At 38.4% G+C, this 19,936-nt stretch overlaps 1 protein-coding gene across 1 annotated transcript; it reads right to left on the minus strand.

Moving 5' to 3' along the window:
- Positions 1-7,720: 7,720 nt before the first annotated feature.
- Positions 7,721-9,118, minus strand: LOC102695740 (urotensin-2 receptor). Its single transcript, XM_006635360.3, has one exon. The coding sequence runs from the start codon at positions 9,001-9,003 to the stop codon at positions 7,930-7,932; it is 1,074 nt and encodes a 357-aa protein (XP_006635423.1). The 5' UTR covers positions 9,004-9,118; the 3' UTR covers positions 7,721-7,929.
- Between the last annotated feature and the right edge of the window lie 10,818 nt (positions 9,119-19,936).

The raw sequence follows: 19,936 nt of genomic DNA on the forward strand, positions 1-19,936 counted from the left end.
ATCTTGTTCAAATGATATGTCAGCACTTTTGTATTTTTCATTAAGCCCTTTAGTGTTTCCTGCATTTACAGTTTACTAATGCTCTTTCAATTAAAGCGCAAGGAGTTATGTTGTTTTACGGAAACACTTTCTTCCAATGTTTGATATGATTGCCTGCTCCCTGAAGTAGTGCCCGTGTCTTGGGCATTTCTCTGTCATCTGCACAAGACATCAGATAATAGCCTTTAAGATGCACACCATTAACCAGACTGCGAATTCAGGTAAACTGAAGACTAGAATATTAGTGTGGTCATTTCTAAACTTAAAAATCAGAAAACAGTTCTAAATGTAAAATAAGAAAGATTACAGATACTTTGTTATTAGTTGTAATTGTTTTACATAATGCCCTGTAGTTCATCCTGCCTAGCAGTTGAGATTAAAATCCAAATTATTTTAAAGAAATGTCAAACAGGTGACAGGAATAACTTTAGATATTATTTCTAGACAACATCAGTGAAGCCTGTTTAAAGAGGAATGCAAAACAAGCTTTTTAAAAGTTCTTGTTCTCCTTGTGTGTCATGGGCAGATATTTTCTTTAATTAAATTGTTCTAAATTATCAGTGTTGCCAACGTCTTAACCATTGACATTTTTAAGTTTCCTATAAAATAAATTAAACTGAAGCCTTTCAGGAGCAGCAAATCTTACAATCATTAAAAAAGCTACTAGCAATTTGTATATATTTAATTAATACTATTTTATTTAAATAAGATCTAAATTATAACAGTTTAAAATGTGTACATTTAAGTTTGTTTTAAGCATTAATTGTTAATATTTGTAAATATGATATACTGTCTTAAGGAAGTAATCTACTGTATGTTGTCTATTTTTCTATTGTTAATTTTATATTTTCTCCTTCTTTTTCTTTTTAGATGAATATTATAATATCTAACTATCCTCGGGAAAAATCTGAACAACCTTAACAAAGAATAATGTGAGGAACATATTTTACAAGGAACATTTAGAAAAATGCTGAAGTTAATCAACAGCAGAAACATATAAAATGTAAGTGCATCTTCTGATCCAGGTGAGATTCACAAGCTTCAGCCATATATGCTCTGTGCAAAAGCCATAGACACAAACCTGATGATATAAAATATTTATGTTTTAACCATTAATACCTTACTCAAAGGCACCACTCGGGGTATTCAACTATTGTAAGCTTTTGATTGTTATAAAAACAGGTAATCATTTATTTATTAACCTCCAACTTCTCTGTTTCTATAATAAATATTAAAAAAAAAACAATTCAGTGAAATCCTGGAATTATATGATGGCACAACTAAATTACATTTCAGTAATACATTTAAGGAATTGACATAATTTGGGATTTAACTGAGTTAGCAACTTTGCTGTGATGAACACACTTTAAAGTACCACTTATGCTGAATCAAATTTAATAAGGACTGTAGTGCTTGGTATACTGCAAGGACTACATAGTGCTGAAGTCATACATTTAGTCTCTTTTATTACTTCATTACTTATTCATCTTGCCATATAAACTAAAATTGTTGCATATGAATTAGAATTATTTAAAACAATCAATTGAAGAGCGCAATTCACAAAGAAATGAATTGCTTGAAGCGATTCATTCTTTACATTACACACTTCATGTAAACCCCAATGGACCCTGTTGTAGATCCTGCCTTGCAGCTCAATTATGTAAATGATAAGCTCAATCTATACCTGATCCCAGTGCTACCTATGTGGCTTATTCAAAATTAATGGAATACAATGAACTGTAGCCTTTATAGTGAGACAATGTATGCCATAGTCTGTTGTGGTCCTGCATGTAAATGGCTTTGCCTTAGTGTACAATAGCTGACTGGAAATCAAAGCAGAACTCAGAGGTTCAATTTATCAAAGCCAATTGTCTTTATTTCATATTAGTACTGTAGATTGCCCACCTTGAAATAGACATATCTATACATGGAATTGTGTAAAGCAGAAAGTGAGAGAACAATCCTTTAAGCCTCACCCTACTAAATACAAACACAAGTAAGAAGCACAACTTCCAGAGATCCCACTTTTACCTCATTGTGCTTCTGGGAACTATTTCATTTCACTGAATGATATGATTCCACTACCATCCTCATCATTGCCAGGTTATTAAAATACCAAATTATCTTCTATACCAAATTGCTGATTTACTAAATCTCACAATACTGTGAGTGTGTGATGGGGTTGTTGGTATTAAAATGGGGAATTAGAGAATGAAGTTCTAGAAGAAGTCTTAGAAGACTCTCCATATCTATTAATGTTTCAGTGTATCAGTGACTGTTCTTAACTAAATAAAACCACAGATTTACATTTTGTCGAGGGTGCATGACCAGACTAGAATTCACCGTTCAGATCCCAGCAGGAAGCATACATGTACAGTATGCATACAGGGCTAATTTAGATCACTGACATTCTTCTCCTGGTCCTGGAGGGGCCTCTGGTTTTTACTCCACCCTAGACTCTTAAAAACTGTATTTCAATCAATTGTTCACTTAATTGGTTTAGATTATAGGTATATAGAACTCCAAATTACCTATGAAATCTGTTGGACTATGACACCCCAGGGCCAGGAGTGAATATCACTGATTTAGAGACTTCTAGAGATTTTTAGAGCCAACATATCTTTGAAAGGTAGCAGGTACCTATTGTTGGAGCACCCAACAAAAATCTAACTCCACACAGAAGGATCCCATCTCCAAATCAAACCCAGGATCCACAAGACCACTTGGAATTACTTCTTATTCAGGAGAATTAAGGAGCATTCATCATTTATGCAATTGAAGATTCTATATACAGTAATTAAAATGTTACACCCGCCGTCCCGTGGTGTCTCTCAGCCCATGGCTGCCCTGGAAAACAGAACATTCTCATGAGGGCTCACTGTTTCCCATGGCTTACTGCTGCCAATGGATCCTTTTTTGGTCCATGCTCCTTTATCACTTTTTTAGACCACCAATTATTCAATTACCTATTTCCCTTTATATTCCAAAAGTGCTTCTCCTATAATTTACCTTCTCCCTCCGGCAGCACTGCTTTTTGCTCACTCCTTTCCATTTCTGCCTGGTTTCTGCTGGCTGAATCTTCACCTAACTATTTGTGTGTGCACTCTAGTATGTCATGGAATTCCAGACCTTTCTTCGGCTGCCTCCATCTCCACTGCTACCCAGCTCTATTCTGGGGGAGCCTCCTTCATCTGGACCCCTGGGCCTCACTTTGAACTGCTTTCTTGAATCTTTGCTAAAGCAGCCTGCACTCTTTAGTCCGTACCTTTTCAGCCCTATGTCCTGTACTCCAATCCTGTTTCCTGTACTCCAGACTTGTGTCCTAAAACTCCAGTCCTGATTTCTGAACTCCTGTGCTGCGGCTCAAGTCTTTACCTAGTGCTGTGGCTCCTGCCTTTGCCTAGCACTGCTGCTCCCATCCCAATCTTCGTACTGCACCCTCTTTCCACTCACTTTTTCTCTTCATCTTTTCCCGAGCCACCTTCCAGGGTCCCGGTGGAGCCTTCCTTGTCCTGGGATTCTGTTCCCCTGGCTCTGTCTGGGAGCTCTGACTAGGACAGTGTGGTCTGATGGTCAGAGGGCTTGTGGGAGTAAGAGTGACTCTTCTCCTGCAGATGTCTCCATCGGCCTGCTCCATCAAGTGCCAAGGAATCCATTTCCTCTGACACTGGGATTGTTATCACAGGATTGCTGGCAGTACACCAAACTTACAGTGCGTGCTTGGCTTAGTCTCTGAGGTGACCACACTGGGGGGTGTGCACCTTGAATCAGCTGGCTCCTGGAGTCCTCCAACCAGACCGCCTGACTGGAGTTTCTTACCTGGCCTGTTTGGTTGGATCTCTCAGCTTTCCAATTCCTACCAGACAGAGATATAGGTGACTCTCCACTTTTCTTTTCTTTTTTTTTCTCCTCTCTCCTCAGCTTTCAGTGTCCCAACTGTGCTGTCTGGGGGCTTTTGAGTAGAGGTGAAGGGACCAGATGATTGGTCAAAGTCAAGACCCCTCTTTAGCCAATGTCTTTGTTAGCCTAGTTCATCAGGTGCCAGGGAATCTGGTTTCTTCAGACCCTGGGCTCTTCATTGGAAGATTGCAACTGGGACATCAAGCTGACAGCATACGCTTGACCAGGTCTTGGGAGAACCCCCCCCCCCCCCCCCACCACCACCTCTAGGGCGTGTAGATTGAATATACCAGCTCCTGGTGCTCTCAGACTGCCCAACTGGATTTTCCTGCCCGGCCTGTTGGTCGAAACCGCCTACTCTGGGCAGACTACTGGACATAACACAGCTACGAGCTAGGGAGGCTCATCCCTATGTGGCACTATTCTTTTCTACGTTTCAGTCTGCCTTTGCATGAGCTGTCAAGGGGGCTGTTGGGCCCCTCTCTTTGGGAGCATGGCAAGAGGTATCCACTCTTGAGGTGAAAAGAGCAACCCCCCAGTGGCCGTAGCTCCCATTTCCTGACCAGAAGACTTCAGTAACAGTTCCCTCAAGGATAGCATTATCTCAAGCCAGCCTTTGTCATCTGAGGTGCAATAGGCCGGCTTTCTTTTGGACTGTTGAGCCTTTTCCCATTGCTGTCCAAGATCTGACATGCATCTTATTATTTATTTAGCACCTGCTTTCCCTATCACTTTTCCTCCATTGTTCTGGAGTGCTCAATCTTTTTTCAGTTGGGTTTTCTCAGACTTCCCTAGAATTCCCAGGTCAATTGCATTTAGATTCAGACCACACCCACGACCTTATGAACAGTTATAAGAAATCATTAGCATAATCTTTAAAAACAATAAAATGAAAAGACTGTAATTTGCAGCAAATATTCTTACATTTATTATACATAAAAATATTTTTTTTTCACAGCCTAAAGACATACACTCAAAAATTCCCAATTTCTTAAAGAACATCAGTTCATTTTAGCACAAAGAACTGATAGAATAAGGGCAATTAATGCTTTTTGTTCAAATCTTTAACTTTAATGTATGTGCTTGTATATTGTCTAAGCAAGATGGGCATTCCTGGTCCATGCTATTGTACTCCATATGGGCAAAATGTGGAAGTGCAGGCTGCCTTTACCCTGGCACTGGTTGTGGCACCACACATGTTTAATAGTCTTCAATGTCTAAGTCACTACAGAACTGCAATACCTTGAATTATTTTTAATTTGGAGTCCAGTTTGGATAAACAGACACTAGAAAATGGATCTACTGTATGTAAAAACCCTGCAACCTCTAAAATCACAGATCTTCAAAAACCTGCTTATGTCTTTCTGTACTGTGATTATCTGTCCACATTTCAGCCTAGTGATTGACCAGTCCATAGCAGAAATATTCTGCCCTGATGCTGGGATGCATATTATGTTACTGTATTAAAAAATAAATCTCTGCACTTTTTAAACAGACACATAAATAGAATAAACTGAGGTCTCAATTCAGCAAGAAGATAGAAATGTATAAACAGGATATAAAAATAACGATGACATACATATATACTGCTGGAAAAAAAAAGAAATATTTTTGGAATGAGAAGACTAGAGTTATAGCTTACGTACTTTCACAAAAAGTTGTCAATTTGTTTTAAGCCCTCTGATCAGCAATACAGCTTCTGCAGTGAGGCATTGCAACTTGCCAATCACATGAAAGCTTGTTAGGTGCACCTTTACCTAACAAGTTCTAGGGGAACAATTAATTCAAAGCTTACAGTAGGTTACTGCAAGAAAAAGACCACATTTAGTCAGTTTTCTGTGCATTTCATAATGCCTCGAATGTCACCAGAAGCAAGGGAGAGGGCCATTGGCATGCTGCAGGCAGGCATGTCACGTGCCAGCGTTGCCAGACACTATGGGGTAAGCCACTCCACTGTGTCCTGATTGCAGAGAAGGTTTCAGCAGACCAGCAGGACAGATGTTGGTCCAAGATCCGGTCGCCCTCGAGTGACCACACCAGAACAGGACCGACACATCAGACTGGTCCATCTGAGAGATCATTTCAGATCTGCCACTCGTACTGCTGCTGAAACTGCCGGCAGACACAATGCCTGCATCAGTGACAGGACAGTGAGACTCCATTCTGCTGGCCTTGGAGCAAGAAGACCTGTTAGAGGTCCTCTGCTCACACCTCCTAGACGTTTCACCCGGGCCAGACAGAGGCTGTGATGGACTCGTCAACAGTGGCTGATGTCCTCTTAATCGATGAGTCACTCTTCAACCTGTTCCATGCAGACGGGAGGGCCAGAGTGTGGAGGAAGAGGTGTTGCATTTCTTTATTCCATTAGTATACAGTATATTTAATTAAATTGCATATTCTATATACTGTATACCTGTATACTGTATAGCTCCAAAATAAATTTAGACCAAATTACCTGACAAATACACTGTTTGCCAAAGAATCCTCCTAGTGGACCTTCAACTCAACCTTGTCCTCATAAGGGTAGAGGGTCTTAAAGCCAACAACTACTGTATACTAAAACCAATGAATGATTTATATTTTTATTTTCTATTTTTTGAGTGTCACCGTGAAGGGCAAACAAATTGAAACTTGCTGTTGGATTACAACAATTTCAGAACACAAACAAAAAAAAAGAAAACTGACAAGATGGCACAGTAGCCAGCATAGCCTTGCAGTCCTGAGTCCCAGGGTTCAGTTCTGGAACTGGGGTGCTATCTGTGTGGAGCTTGTACCGTATGTTCTCCCTGTTTTCATGTGGGTTTCTTCTGGGTGCACCCCTGGAGCACTGGTAACAGGTAGGTTAAGGTAGGCTTCTAGGAAAATTAGCCCTTGGTGTGTGTGTCAGTCATATGCTGGACTGGTGTCCTCCATGTGCCCATTGCTTACTGGGTTAGGCCCCAGCTGTGTTTGATAAAGCAGATAATAAATGGATAGATTTTATAGTAAGACATTACTTGTGCCATCCTGTCCTGGATCTTCTACTTTAAGATGCTGGGTTGCAATGAAATAATCCAGTAGCATTCCAAACTATCTTGTTATTGCAATTTGATGTCAAATACTACAGTAAGTGCTGATGTTCAAACAAAGTAAACTACTAGTGTGAATTTGATTTACAGAAGGTCTCTTCTACAGATTTCAGTTGTTTGGTTCTGCACTTTTAGACTGATGAAGTGGGGATACAAATTCAATATTAAGTTTGCAGAGCTATGTCTGGTGTAATTGAAATCTTCTGAAAGCTGTTTTTAAACCTGCCACTATACTACAGTAAGTGCTCCTCTTTAAAGTAATAAAAACAAAAATTAACAGCAAACCACTCTTGAAATGTGTAAAACTGAACGTAACGTTATGCTTATTTTGAAAAATAAAAAATAACTCCTGAAACTATTTATATTGCTTGACTTTCTTTTGGAAGCCATCTAAAAATAAATATATTGTATTATCATTATTGGTTCACAATTCATAAAGACTACACAATTCACTGTAATGGCAGTCATGTGCAATGTGTACTCACTGTACAAATACTTCATGCATCTAAGAATGCTTATAAGAATTCTTAGGGATTAATACAGTGTGATTAATACTCAACTCCTGATGTTTGTTTAGATATTAAAATAAGATTGATTAATTGGATTCATGTTTTCCTTACATTTGTGCTTATGAATTGTCTGCTGTGTAATTTTCACCACAAGAGATAATTATGTTACTGTCAGTTAAATGGAAAACACAAATCCCAGTCAGGACATAAATTATTTATGGACAAACATTCCGGAGAAGGACAAGGAGGAATAAGGATAAGATGATTACCATAATGATTCGATACACTTGGTTGGTGAAGCTAATTTATCTTGATAGCAGACCAAAACGCGTTTCTTCGATAAGCAGGAGAGAATTAATGAGCTTACTTGTAAAGGCAGCTATCACCACCCAAGCCACCAGTAGCGGAGTTCACTAATGCGCCTTCAGTTGTCCCATTACAAAAGTGTCGGAGGGGAAGTCGAACTGGTTACTAGAGGAGACAGATTTTCCCCACGAGGAGTGCAAGCTGGGGGGTCGTTTTTTGAAAGCGGACGTGTAGCGGTAGAAACTCCGGTGTCTGTTTTTCAAGTATTCCCGGTAGTTCTTGGTCAACAGCGTGTACAAAAAGGGGTTAATGCAGCTATTGCTGTAGGTCAGACATGCAACCAAGTAATTAATACAGGTCTGGGTGTGAGAGGGTAGTCGCAGCGGTTTGTGGTAAAGAGGCAGCAGCTGCCATATCCAAAAAGGCAGAAAGCAAGCCCAGAACACGAGCACAATGGTGAAGATCATAATTAGCACCTTCTGCTTCGGTGAGCGCTTTATATGTCCCTTGTTTGTAACAGAGTTTCTCTGGGACTCCAGGTAGGTGCGGGCGAGCTTGGTATATAAGTAGCCTATAATTACACCTGGTGCCATTATGCTTGTACTGAAAAGAACTGTAAGGTAAATTTTGTAAGCTTCGGGACCCCAGGTCGGAGCGCACATTCTTTTCACCCCGTTGTCCTTCTTGGTCGTCTGTAGGTTAACCATGATCATCATTGGCAATGTCAGGAGCAGAGAAAGTAGCCACACTCCACCAGCGGTAGCTTTCCGATAACCTTTTGAGCGCTTAACAGTGTCCAGAGGCTTGGTAACGGCCAAATAACGCTCAGTGCACATCACAGTCAGCGTGAAAATGCTGGCGTGCATGGTCAGTAAGTCTAAGCTTAGAAGAATGCGGCAGCCGACGTCCCCAAAGTACCAGTCCTTCAGAAAGTAGGTACACACCACAAAGGGAATAGTGGACAGGTAAAGCAAGTCGGCGAGGGCAAGGTTGATAATTGAAATGTACATGGAAGCGGCGAAACGAATGGAATGACACATCACCACCAGTGTGTAGACATTGCCGGACACCCCCACCACGTACACCAGAGACAGCAGGGTCCCGAATGTGGAGGTTATGATCAGCTCGTCCACGGATCCGGGGTGAGGACTACTGAGGTTTCCCGAGTTGGTTTGATTCATGTTCGAGTTTGGCAGCGGTTTCTAAAGTCGAGCAGGGATCCATAAGGCTAAACACAATATGTGCGAGTCTGCGAAACTGACAAGACACCGGCTCTGCATCTGACGTCACCTCCAACTCTTCATTGCCAGTTTCAGACAGAACAGTAACTGAAAAACATAAATAGCTTACCTGTTTATTCTCATTAGCTATAGACAAGTCGACAGCATACATGTATCTACTGAGTTACCTGCACAATGGGTAACGTTTAAATTAATAATGCTACCCTCTTCTGAATATTGTTGGTCAAATGGAATTATTCGTATACAGTGTGCGTACGTTTTGCTAGGTTTAAAATAATGCATTATTATGCATTATGGGCAAATAACTTTTAAGAATATTCCATGTCTTTCCTTACTTGTGACTCGAAGTACTGGATCTTTATAATGATTTTTTTATGGTTTTCGGTTTCATTTATTTTCGATCTGTCTTTTGTGCAGTATTCAATCAATTGCGCTGCTCTGTTAAAGCAATGTTGTTACAACAGATATTATAACTAATCATTTTTCACACTAAATAGAAAAGATCGTAGTTTGCATGTAGGCAAAATAATGTGATAACGAGTAACCTACTATTGCAATTACTCTGATCAATAAATATGCATGTTAAAGGGTATATTTTTACATTTTTTCTTTAACTGTAATCCCTTTTTATTTTTAAAATTGAATACCATTGTCTGAACAGAGTGCTACTGAATACAGTTTATGAAGTGCGTCCTTTGTTAAATATTGATATTTTCATAATATAATCCGCTAACTATCCGTTAGAAGTGATTGTATTTTGTAAGATTAATTTAGCCGACAGACAAAAGAGAATCTACTTACTCATGGAAAGCTTGCTGCATTATCCTTCTGCCATAAGGGTTATTGCGAGTAGTCCCTGGTTACGATAAGGTATCCATCAATGACCTCTACATTCTCATGGATTTCCTATCCTACTAAAATATTTTTAAACACCTTGGACTGTCTTGGATTTATTCTCATATAGTGACTTTGGCAGAAGGCCCCTTATCCGTCAGATCAAACATTTTGCAGATTTCTGTGTGATAATTTAAGATCAAGTTAATTTATTAAACTGGATTTCGACAAACGACAGTATTTATTTTTCTTGGTGCGCAACTCTTTTCAAACGACTGCGCCTAATCATGGAGTAAATTATTGCTTTATCCCGGCATCCCGTTAATTATAGGATTGTACGGGTAATGACTGATATTCAGTTCATTAATTTGTCTTATTTTATTCTGTTTCTAACGTCCCGCTAAGGTTTAAGCTTCTTTGTATTGTATTATTTTAAAGTGATAACACGTAAACATATGTGCTGCACAGGATTTTTTTATGAAAGGTAACCTCCATGCAATAGTAAAAAAAAATGAGAACACTGATAAATTCCCTGTATGTATATATATATACAGTATACGCTTAAAATAGTAACTAAACCCTCTTTAGAATGAAAACCTAAAATTCCACAATGGCATCAAAATCTGAAAATCTAAACTACTAAATCGATTAACGCTTTTTATAATAAAAGTCCCGAAAGTGACTTAAATGAATATCTGAAATGCTGATGATGGAAATTCATAAAAAAAATATCTGAAATACATGCAGTAAACGTGCATTTCTCAAGTTAGCCTTCAACAACTAAGCTTAAGGTCCGAGTAGAGTAAACCCACATCTTTTTTATTAAAAATAAAAGTGGAAAAGAAGATATTGATATTGATTTCTCCGAGTCAGTCTCTGCACCTTCTAGAAAGTCAGGTTCCTATCTTTGTAATAAAAAAACAGACAAACAAGGCCTGACAGAATGATTTTCATGATGGTTCGGGTTTTTCAATAACCCAATGAATTAGCTGTCAGCTGCGCTATTTAATGATCCTGAGTGGGCAAGCATCTTTTAAATCCAGATTATGGTTAATAAAAACACGCACAACTCAAACAAGGGTATATAACCCCCCCAAAGAAAACAAGTAATACGTGTGACGCCATTATTATATTAAAATATAATTTTTAGGCAGGGTCAAAAAAGAAATCTTGTTACAGTCCCAGCATCCCACCAGCAGAGGGCACCTCAACCTCTAGGGCTTACGTCTTCTGTACAGCAGAGGCGCAGATCAGCTATAAGGCAATAGCCAATCCCTGCTTGCCTAGTGTCCCTTCATCACCACATGCCCCCTCCCCAAACCTATTTAAACTTCTCTCCCTTCTGACTCTTCCTTCACTACTGTTACAACATTTAGAGCTCTGGATCTTACCTGTGCCGGATACTCCCTGGACTCCTTCTGGTTTTTGGCCTGTTTCCTGATCTTGATTTCTAATCTGACTTTTGGTTCTGGACTTTTGCTTGGCTCTTGGCCTGGCCTTGGCTTTCCCTTACCACCTGAATTAGGATATTTGTGATCTTTTGTGACCACAAAACATTGTTTGCAGTGTCGCTTAAATGCATTGTTGCATTGTTGCAAACTCTGAGGTGGATTTTCCACTCTGCCATATAAACTAGTTTGCTAAGTTACTTTTGGTGAACATCAACTATTCAGAGGAGGTTGCGTGAAGCTGGCCTCAAAGGTCCAATCTCTGTGTTTTCTGGCCCAGCCAAGTCTCTTCCTCTTATTCTGTGCTCTTAACAATGGTTTATTTGCAGAAATTCTTCCTGGTAGGCCAGCTTCATGCAACCTACTCTGAACAGTTGATGTTGAAACATCTGTACTTCTAGCTGCATTGAACTCAGCTTGTATTTCAGGGGCAGTTCGTTGCTGGTTTTGCAGACTTGTGACTCTAATGAATGTATTCTCTGATCCTGAGGTCACCTTTGGCCTGCCTGACCTTTTTTGGTCCTGATGAGTGCCAGTTTCTTCATGTTGTTTTGATAGTCTTGGCTACAACAGTTACTGACACTTGCAAAGTTCTTGCAATTTTGTCTTAAAGACTGACCTTCATTTCTTAAAGTAATTATAGATGGTCTTTTTTTCATTGCTTGCTGGCTAAATGTTGCCATGTTCATTCAGGAATTATAAACTTTTGCCCATGCTCCCTATATTTATAGTAATTGTTGACCCTCACCTGTTTACCAATTAGTGACAAAATATAAATGAGGTAACATGCTAGTTAACTGAGAACATCTAATAAAGACCATTTTAAACTTCTTTCAGTGTTCTAACACCATGTTATTATAAAAGTCATTTCTGACTTTTACTGTAACTAAACCTGGGGTTCAGACTGAAATGTGCTTTCTTTTGGTGTTCATTTTATTGAAAATGAAAATAACATTTTTAATACAGTTAATGTAAGTTTATAAGTACACTATGTAATTAAATAAGTATTTATAGATAAGTTTATACAGATAATCATGGGGAAAAACCTGGTTTCAAGCAGGTGTACTCAACCTTTTGACTGGTACTGCATACACATTCAACTCTGTAGCTCCTTTAAAGTCAATGTTGACCTCAATTTGCATCCCTAATTTCCTCCTTGCCTGACTTCATTAAAAGCTCTTTTCTTACCTGATGGTTGTTGAGGTGTTGTATTCCCTTGTTCTGATCTGTGCGTTTATACCCCTTTATCCCTGTTTTCCCTAAAGCTCCTTGGTCTCAGTTGAATCTGTTTGAAATTCACTACCTGACTGAGAGACCTTACAGAGATATATTTATTCTGAAATGCTATTGATGCACACAGAGACCACTCAAATAATCGTATGTCTTGTTAAAGTAACTTTGTAAACTTTAATAATTTTAATACTTATACAATCATGACTTTTCTTTCATTATCTATTTACAGTACTGCTTTCTTTGTTTTGAATGTGTGTAGTAGTTTGTGTATACAGGTATAACAAATTGTCATGATTGTAAGCTTTAAGTGAAAAATGCAAAAACTGCAAAGATCTGAATACTTCTGCAATGCACTAAATGGGAAATATAGAAATCCTTTCTATTCACAGTATTGTTAACACTTTGGGTCCATTTAGTTCATATGTAGTCTGTTGCCTTGGGCTGAACAGGACTGCTTTCTTTTCCAAGAAAGTGTGGTGTGACGCTTTTCCAAAGGCATTCTACACACTGCCGGGTAAAATGTAATCTAATTTCCATGCTGCTGTTCCTTAAATGGAACAAAGTAAATCCCTGCTTTGTATGCACAGTGTTTTCCTGGGAATAAAAATCTCCAAATGACTAAGGAAAAGTAGGCAAAAATCCAATCCATAATGGGTTCTTGTGCTTAACTAAAGATGCAAAGTGTTTCTATAAACTGGCCATGTCTTATTGTATCCTGTCTGACTGTTGATGGTCCTGAGTGCTCAAGCTCAAAGCAAGGTAAGAATTGACAAGCACAATCAATTAACGTTTTTTAAAAAGTTATCCAGAAAAACTCAGTCCCAATATTTCTTCCCAACTTCTTTCCTGAAAGATCATAAAAATGTAGCTTTAGCCAGAAAAGGTACTGTATTGTTCCATGCACTCACTCCTGTACACTTTTGTGCAATGAACTGCCCAGTACAATATTCCCTGGTATGAAAGCCTTGAATTCGGGAACCTATGAATTATTCACTTAGGACCTCAGGTACTTGCTTATAATGTTGGGCTTGAACTGGTTCCAACTTAAATTAAGAATAAGACGAGTCCTTTAAGGGTGACTCGGTGGTGGCACAGTTAGTTTGCTGCCTCACTTTGCTGGAGCCCTTGGTTAAATTCCAGACCTAGGGAGCTATCTGAATGTAGTTTATGTCCACCCCCCCCCCTTTTTTGTTTGGGGGGTTTTGCCTGGTGATCTAGTTTCCTCCCACAGTCCAAAGACATTTTTACATATAGGTTATTTGGCTTCCAGGAAAACTGGCCCTGGTGTGAGTATGTATGTGGCCTGTGATGAATTGGTTTCTTTTCCAGGTTGTACTCTGCCTTGAGCCCTTTGCTTGCGGGGATAGGTTCTGTATCCCCTGCGACCTGGAACGGGGTAGTGTGGTTAGAAAATGGATGGATGGAGTCCATTATCCTAGCTTTTGTGTTTAATAGAAGATAATTAAGTCTCCTGCACACATCTCTACGTGATGCCCTGGTTTTGGTAACCTACTCCGCAGTCCTAAATGGACTCTGTGTTCATCCTACTATTCTTTTGTGCTCTCAGGTCTGAAATTTACTGTTGATCATAAAGCTGTCCAATAGGATGACTTTAACATCTCTCAGAATTTTGAATGCTTGCAACAAGTGTTCTGTTTTCAGGAAAATAAAATTCAGTTCAATAAATGTGTGAGAGTAAGGCATTTAACTTAATTGCTTTGTAAAATACTCATAGAGTATAATGTTTTTATTATAATCAAGACCTTATGACATGTACAAAATATTTTCTAAGCAATTGATTGTTCAATATAAACATATTTACATTCTACAGCATTTACTACACAGTATGTTGAATCTTCCTCTTCTAATCAAGATTGAACTCACGCATAACTAGTGTAATAGTGGATTGTATGATTTATTTGTTTTTAATTCAACACATTCCACTTTTTAACATTCTGTTTCCAGAATATGATTTGCTTGTCTTATCTAGATTATGTTAAATTACATTTGGCATATTCATCCCATCCTGAATTTATTTGTATCACCTTCCCTCTCCAAGCATCCATGTGTGTAATTTGCACAACAAAAGAAATATATAAAATATTACAAATCCTAGGTAATCAGTATTAGTTAGGAAATGCAGAAAGTTATACAGTTCCCTCTATAATTCAGCCAGTACAGGTCATCCTAATGTGAGGTTAAATTTAACAATAAAATTATGATTTTGGCACATTTGCTATCAATCCATGTAAATAATAACGTAACTTGGTTTATGTTGCTTGGTTTTGAAATTTGATCTACTTTATACAGATGATTATCTGTAAACAGTAAATTTATGGCCTTCTGTAAATTTAAAAATTGGCCAAACTTCAGGCCAATCTCACAAACTGTAGAGTGTACTGTATATGCAATTAACTGCAGCTTTTTATAGTGTTCTTTGACCATGGCAACGACTTGCTGCTTGCAGAGTATTGGTGAAGTTAAGATGCCTAATGTGAAAGAGACAAATAGGAATTATTTCCATCTAGAAGGAGACAAATGTTTATTATAAATGTATAGCTTATTCCTATGTAAACCAGCAATATTTAAAACCAATACATGCAGTAATAGGGTTCAGCCTAGGGCTCAGATATGTTTGCAGTATATGAAAGGTCTTTAATGCAAACTTTAGGGATGATAGAACAACCTGAAATGGATATAAATGGATATGCATTTTGCCAACAATCCAAATAAGATGGAAATTAAACTCTGTGAGAGTGTGACATATACTAGCCTTTCAACGTTCTGTTATTTAGCTTTTCTTAATTAGAAATTAATGAAGCATGACAGATGATGATACTAGCTTGAGTATAAATAATCTGAAATCGTTAATGTAAACCAAATAACTTTTGGGAAGAAAAATGTTTCCTTTCACTTCTTCTGACTCCTAATTACTTGTTCTCAAGGCAAATCTCCCTCTTTTCAGGTTTTGATCTGAATCTTAAGATGGAAACATCCGTCCATTTTCTAACCACTTATCCCATACAGATGCAGAGGAGCCGGAGCCAGACCCTATCCCGGCAAGCCACAGGCATAAGGTAGGATGCGCCCTGGTTGGGATTCTTGTCCATTGCAGGGTACACCCACAGACACTCACACCAGGGCCAATTTTCCTGGAAGCTAATTAACCTACCAGTACGTCTTTGGACTGTGCGAAGAAACCAGAGCATCCAGTGGAAACCCATGAGAGCACAGTGAGAACAGAAACTCCTGATCTGCATTTGAACCCAGGATCTCAGTTTTGAGAGGCAGCAATGGTAATGACTGTCACCGTGCCACCCAATGTATAATCAATGAGACAAAATTAACCAGAACTGCCGGAGCAGCTAATTTTGATTGTCTTTTAAAATTTATATTGCACTGCATCTGTTGAAGCTGTTCATTTGTCTACCTACTGTAAATACATGAGTTTATTTCCCTGATGGGATTTGAAAGGGAGAACCACAAAAATAAAATTAGAATCCCCTCTAGCTAAAGCCTTCTCTTTGACTGCCTTTAAAAACTTTTGTGTATTATTCATCCTCCAGTCTAAAAATGTTTATATATTACAAGTAGTTTGTTGCTTAACAGAGGCTTGCTACCTGTATTTCTCATTAATATGAGAATATGATTAGATTTTGGCTCTTGATGTCTCAAAGCACTTGCTTTTGCTTATGTTTAATATGTGAATGTTACCTTTAACTGTTATTGTAGTGGAGGCAAGGTTAATACAAAATGTGGAATGTATCGCCCAAAGAATTGCTTGCATTTATTGCAGTCCTGTTTACCCACGGATTATATTGTGGTTGAGTCATTTACTTATAAAGTTTTGGCCTGTGCAATGATGAATTCATTTTTTACTGAAACAATGCCATGGAATTGATTTAGAGACATTCTATGTAAAAAAAAAACAAATTTGCAAAAACATTATATCATTAGGCACAATGTATGAGAAACACATCTGACAAATTTGAATTAACTTTTGGTTTGAAGCAGTTTGCAGATGGTTTCTTCCACCTTGGAAAAGATTAAAGTCACTCAACAGGTCAGAGACTGGATGAAGTATTAAAGCTGGTCGCACCATACTTCGGGGAAAAGGGAGGATTGTGAATACTGACAATTTTTCTTAATTTACTGGCATTGATTGGAACCCTTATTGGATCAGTCAACAAAGCAGGGAGATTGCTTCCATTGCCTGTACAAATCTTCCAGCTACAGATTCCCTCCAGTGCAATTTTTAAACTCATTGGCTATACAACCATAACTGTTTACAAGTGCCTGCTGAGGGGAAATGCTTGTTTTCTCTGGTCAGTTACTATCAGGACTGGTGGTGAGAGCACAATGGAGACTGAGTTTTTATTGGCGCAAGGAACAGAGTGGATGTTTTAATACAGATGGACCCTCGACTCTTGGTGAAAGCCAATTTTTGCCAGTGGGCAGTTTTTGTACTTTGCAATGTGTCACACATGGCAGCCACAAATTCCTTCTTTTTATGTAAGAAATGCACTGGGGAAAATGTTGTTTCTGTAAAGAACCTACTTTAGTAAAAGTGGGAAGTGCAAAGCAGAATAGAGGTCAGTATGGATTCAGCATTCCACACAAAAAGAGAATGCTAAAGGCTCTAAAATAAAACCGTGTGAAAAACATGAATCTGGTAAAAGAACAACAAAAGCTGAAAAGTGTTTCATCTTCTAGGATGCGGTATTTAGAGAACTGATGTCTACAGTATTTCCATGCAAATGCACTTACATGATTTAATGAAAATTTAGTTTTCCTTAAAAATCTACAGAAAGTCGTTTGTTTAAAAATTTGAAGTTTTTAAAAAAAGTTAACAAACCACATTTACACCTGCTTTCTTAATTTATTTTTGTATTAATTCAGATATTGATTTGAAGTCATTCTTTGGGATGCCAAACTATTTTGGCAGTGTGTATGGTGGATATGACACTGTACTTCCATAAACCATTCATTTTTCTGTTTACAGTGTACTGTTTATTTGGCAATTACATTTTTATTTCTGTAGGGGACATTCATTATGTACCTGGAGAAAACCCACACAAGCACAGGAAGAAAATACTAACACCCCAGGCATTAAACCCAGGGCCCCAGCATTGCAAGGCACCTAACCACTGCACCACTGTAGTGCCCCAAAGGCATTTTAAGTGTTAAAATGCTGATAGACTGAAGCATAATGCTGCCTCTGATTTACATGGTATATTTAAGCAATGATGAGCATGAAAAAGCTTGAGATTGGCACTTTTAAGTCATGCAGTCTAAACACCACTCTTGTCCTTTAGTGTAAAAATTGGATGTGATATGTGCATGTTAGGACACAAAATCCATACTTTAGGTAATTTCAAGAGCCAAATCCCATCCTAAAAATGCAGTGTAACATTTAAGGATTAAGCTACTATCAATCAAGCCAACATGATGGGCCTGTTCTGGTTTGTAACTTTTTATGTCTTAGTTTTAAAAACTGTCTTATGACCACATTTTTCATTTTTATTTTTCCTTTAGGATATAGTATAGAAATATATATAATTCTTCTTGTAGTACAGTTTTTTTGTTTCTTTATTTATAAATAAATAAATTGTCAAAGTAAGGAATGCAAGTGGGTAGCACCAATTGAACATCAAAAGAATAAGAATTATGAAGAATGTAAGTAAGTTACAAATAAGAGGATGTCTTTTGGCCCATCTGGCACATTTGGTAGTGAGTAGCTTTATTTAGTAATTTCACCTAGGCATTACTTGAAAGAAGATAAAGTATTTGCTACAGCCACATGGCGAGGTAGCTTATTCCACACTACCACATCCCTTTGGGTAAAGAAGTACCTCCTCCTCTTAGTTTTAAATGTACTTCCACGAAATACAAAAAATGTTGGGATTGATATCCAAAATAATTAGGATTAGTGTAAAGGAAATAAAGTGATTCTGTGTATTTATTGGGTCATTGACACAGCGTAAACATTGGTTTTGCTGAATTTGGCTTGCATGCACGCAAACCCTTGGTGTGCTGTCTTAGTGAAAAGACGGTCTGCTTTAGCACCATGTCCCTTGTCCTGCCGTCAGTCTGGGGTACTTAATCTAAACCATAGAGCAAAATGACAGGAACACCATGCACATACAGCAAGGTAAGTTAATGAAATGTAAAATAAGGCTTGGATATGATAGATGTGTAAACTAAGAACTACGCTAATAAATCCAGTGTAGGCAATACATGGCTCAGTGAAGGAGCATGATAGTCACCTTCCCTGACCAGAACAATCCCAAACTTTCTCAAGCCTATTGATAGTTAGTGGAACATTCAGTTCTATCCCACACACTGTTACTTTCATCACAAATGCTAGATCTTAATAGAAGAAATGCACTGAGCAAGAAAAAATTCAAACTATGAAATAATGCATGTACCACATCCTGCTCAAGCTTTTCTTTTAATTTGTGTAGGTGCAACCTGTTACTTTTCGCCAGCAGCCATATCACTCTGCAACTCACAACTGGACATCAGTTTTACATCTCACCCAAAGGACGGCACCTTTTTACAGTATAGTGTCCCCATCACTATACTGGGACATTAGGACCCACATGGACCGCAGAGTGAGCACTTCCTGCTGGCCCCACTAACACCTCTTCCAATAGCAACCTTAGTTTTATCCAGGAGGTCTCCCATCCAGGTACTGACCAGGCTCACACCTGCTTAGCTTTAGTGGGTTGCCAGTTGTGAGTTGCAGGGTGAGATGGCTGCTGGTGTTAGTAAAGTTAGTAAAGGACTGAAAGAAGTGAGAACAATAGTGGGTTATATAAGTCTTTCAGTATAAAATGCCATACGGTAGTTGCCTACACTTGAGTCTGCATTAATGTATACAGTAGTATCAAAATATATCCTAATGATTACAATGGAGGCCTCGGTGCATTCCTGTTCTTGCAATATCATTACCTGTCTAGTCTAGGTTTCCCTTTTTTGCAAAAAGAGCTTTATTGGATACAGTATTAAAATAAGGAAGGCTGCACAGGACATACGTCAGAAATATGTCAGACTGACTGCAAAAAAACCTCAAGTGAACTCAATAAAAACTGTACAATTGGCTTGCGTCTGTGTGCTCCTCTATGAGCCAGGAAAGCCTGAGTTTAATTATAACTCAGTCTCACCATGTATATAAGTATATTCAATATGTTGTGATTGCTTGGAGAATCGTAATCTTGTTTGACACAGGCCCTACAAACATGAAGCTATAGGTGTAATAATTTAACTCGCATCCTCATTTCCTTCAGCACTAATGTGATTTGGAGCAATCTTGCAGTGAAAAAACAAAGGGCATTTTATGTAACCTCCCCCACATT

The sequence above is a fragment of the Lepisosteus oculatus genome, chromosome 9 (genome assembly GCF_040954835.1).
Source record: "Lepisosteus oculatus isolate fLepOcu1 chromosome 9, fLepOcu1.hap2, whole genome shotgun sequence".
NCBI lineage: Eukaryota > Metazoa > Chordata > Actinopteri > Semionotiformes > Lepisosteidae > Lepisosteus > Lepisosteus oculatus.

Coding starts and splice junctions, on each gene's coding strand:
- LOC102695740 (XM_006635360.3), bottom strand. CDS start 9,003: ATGAATCAAACCAACTCGGGAAACCTCAGTAGTCCTCACCCCGGATCC.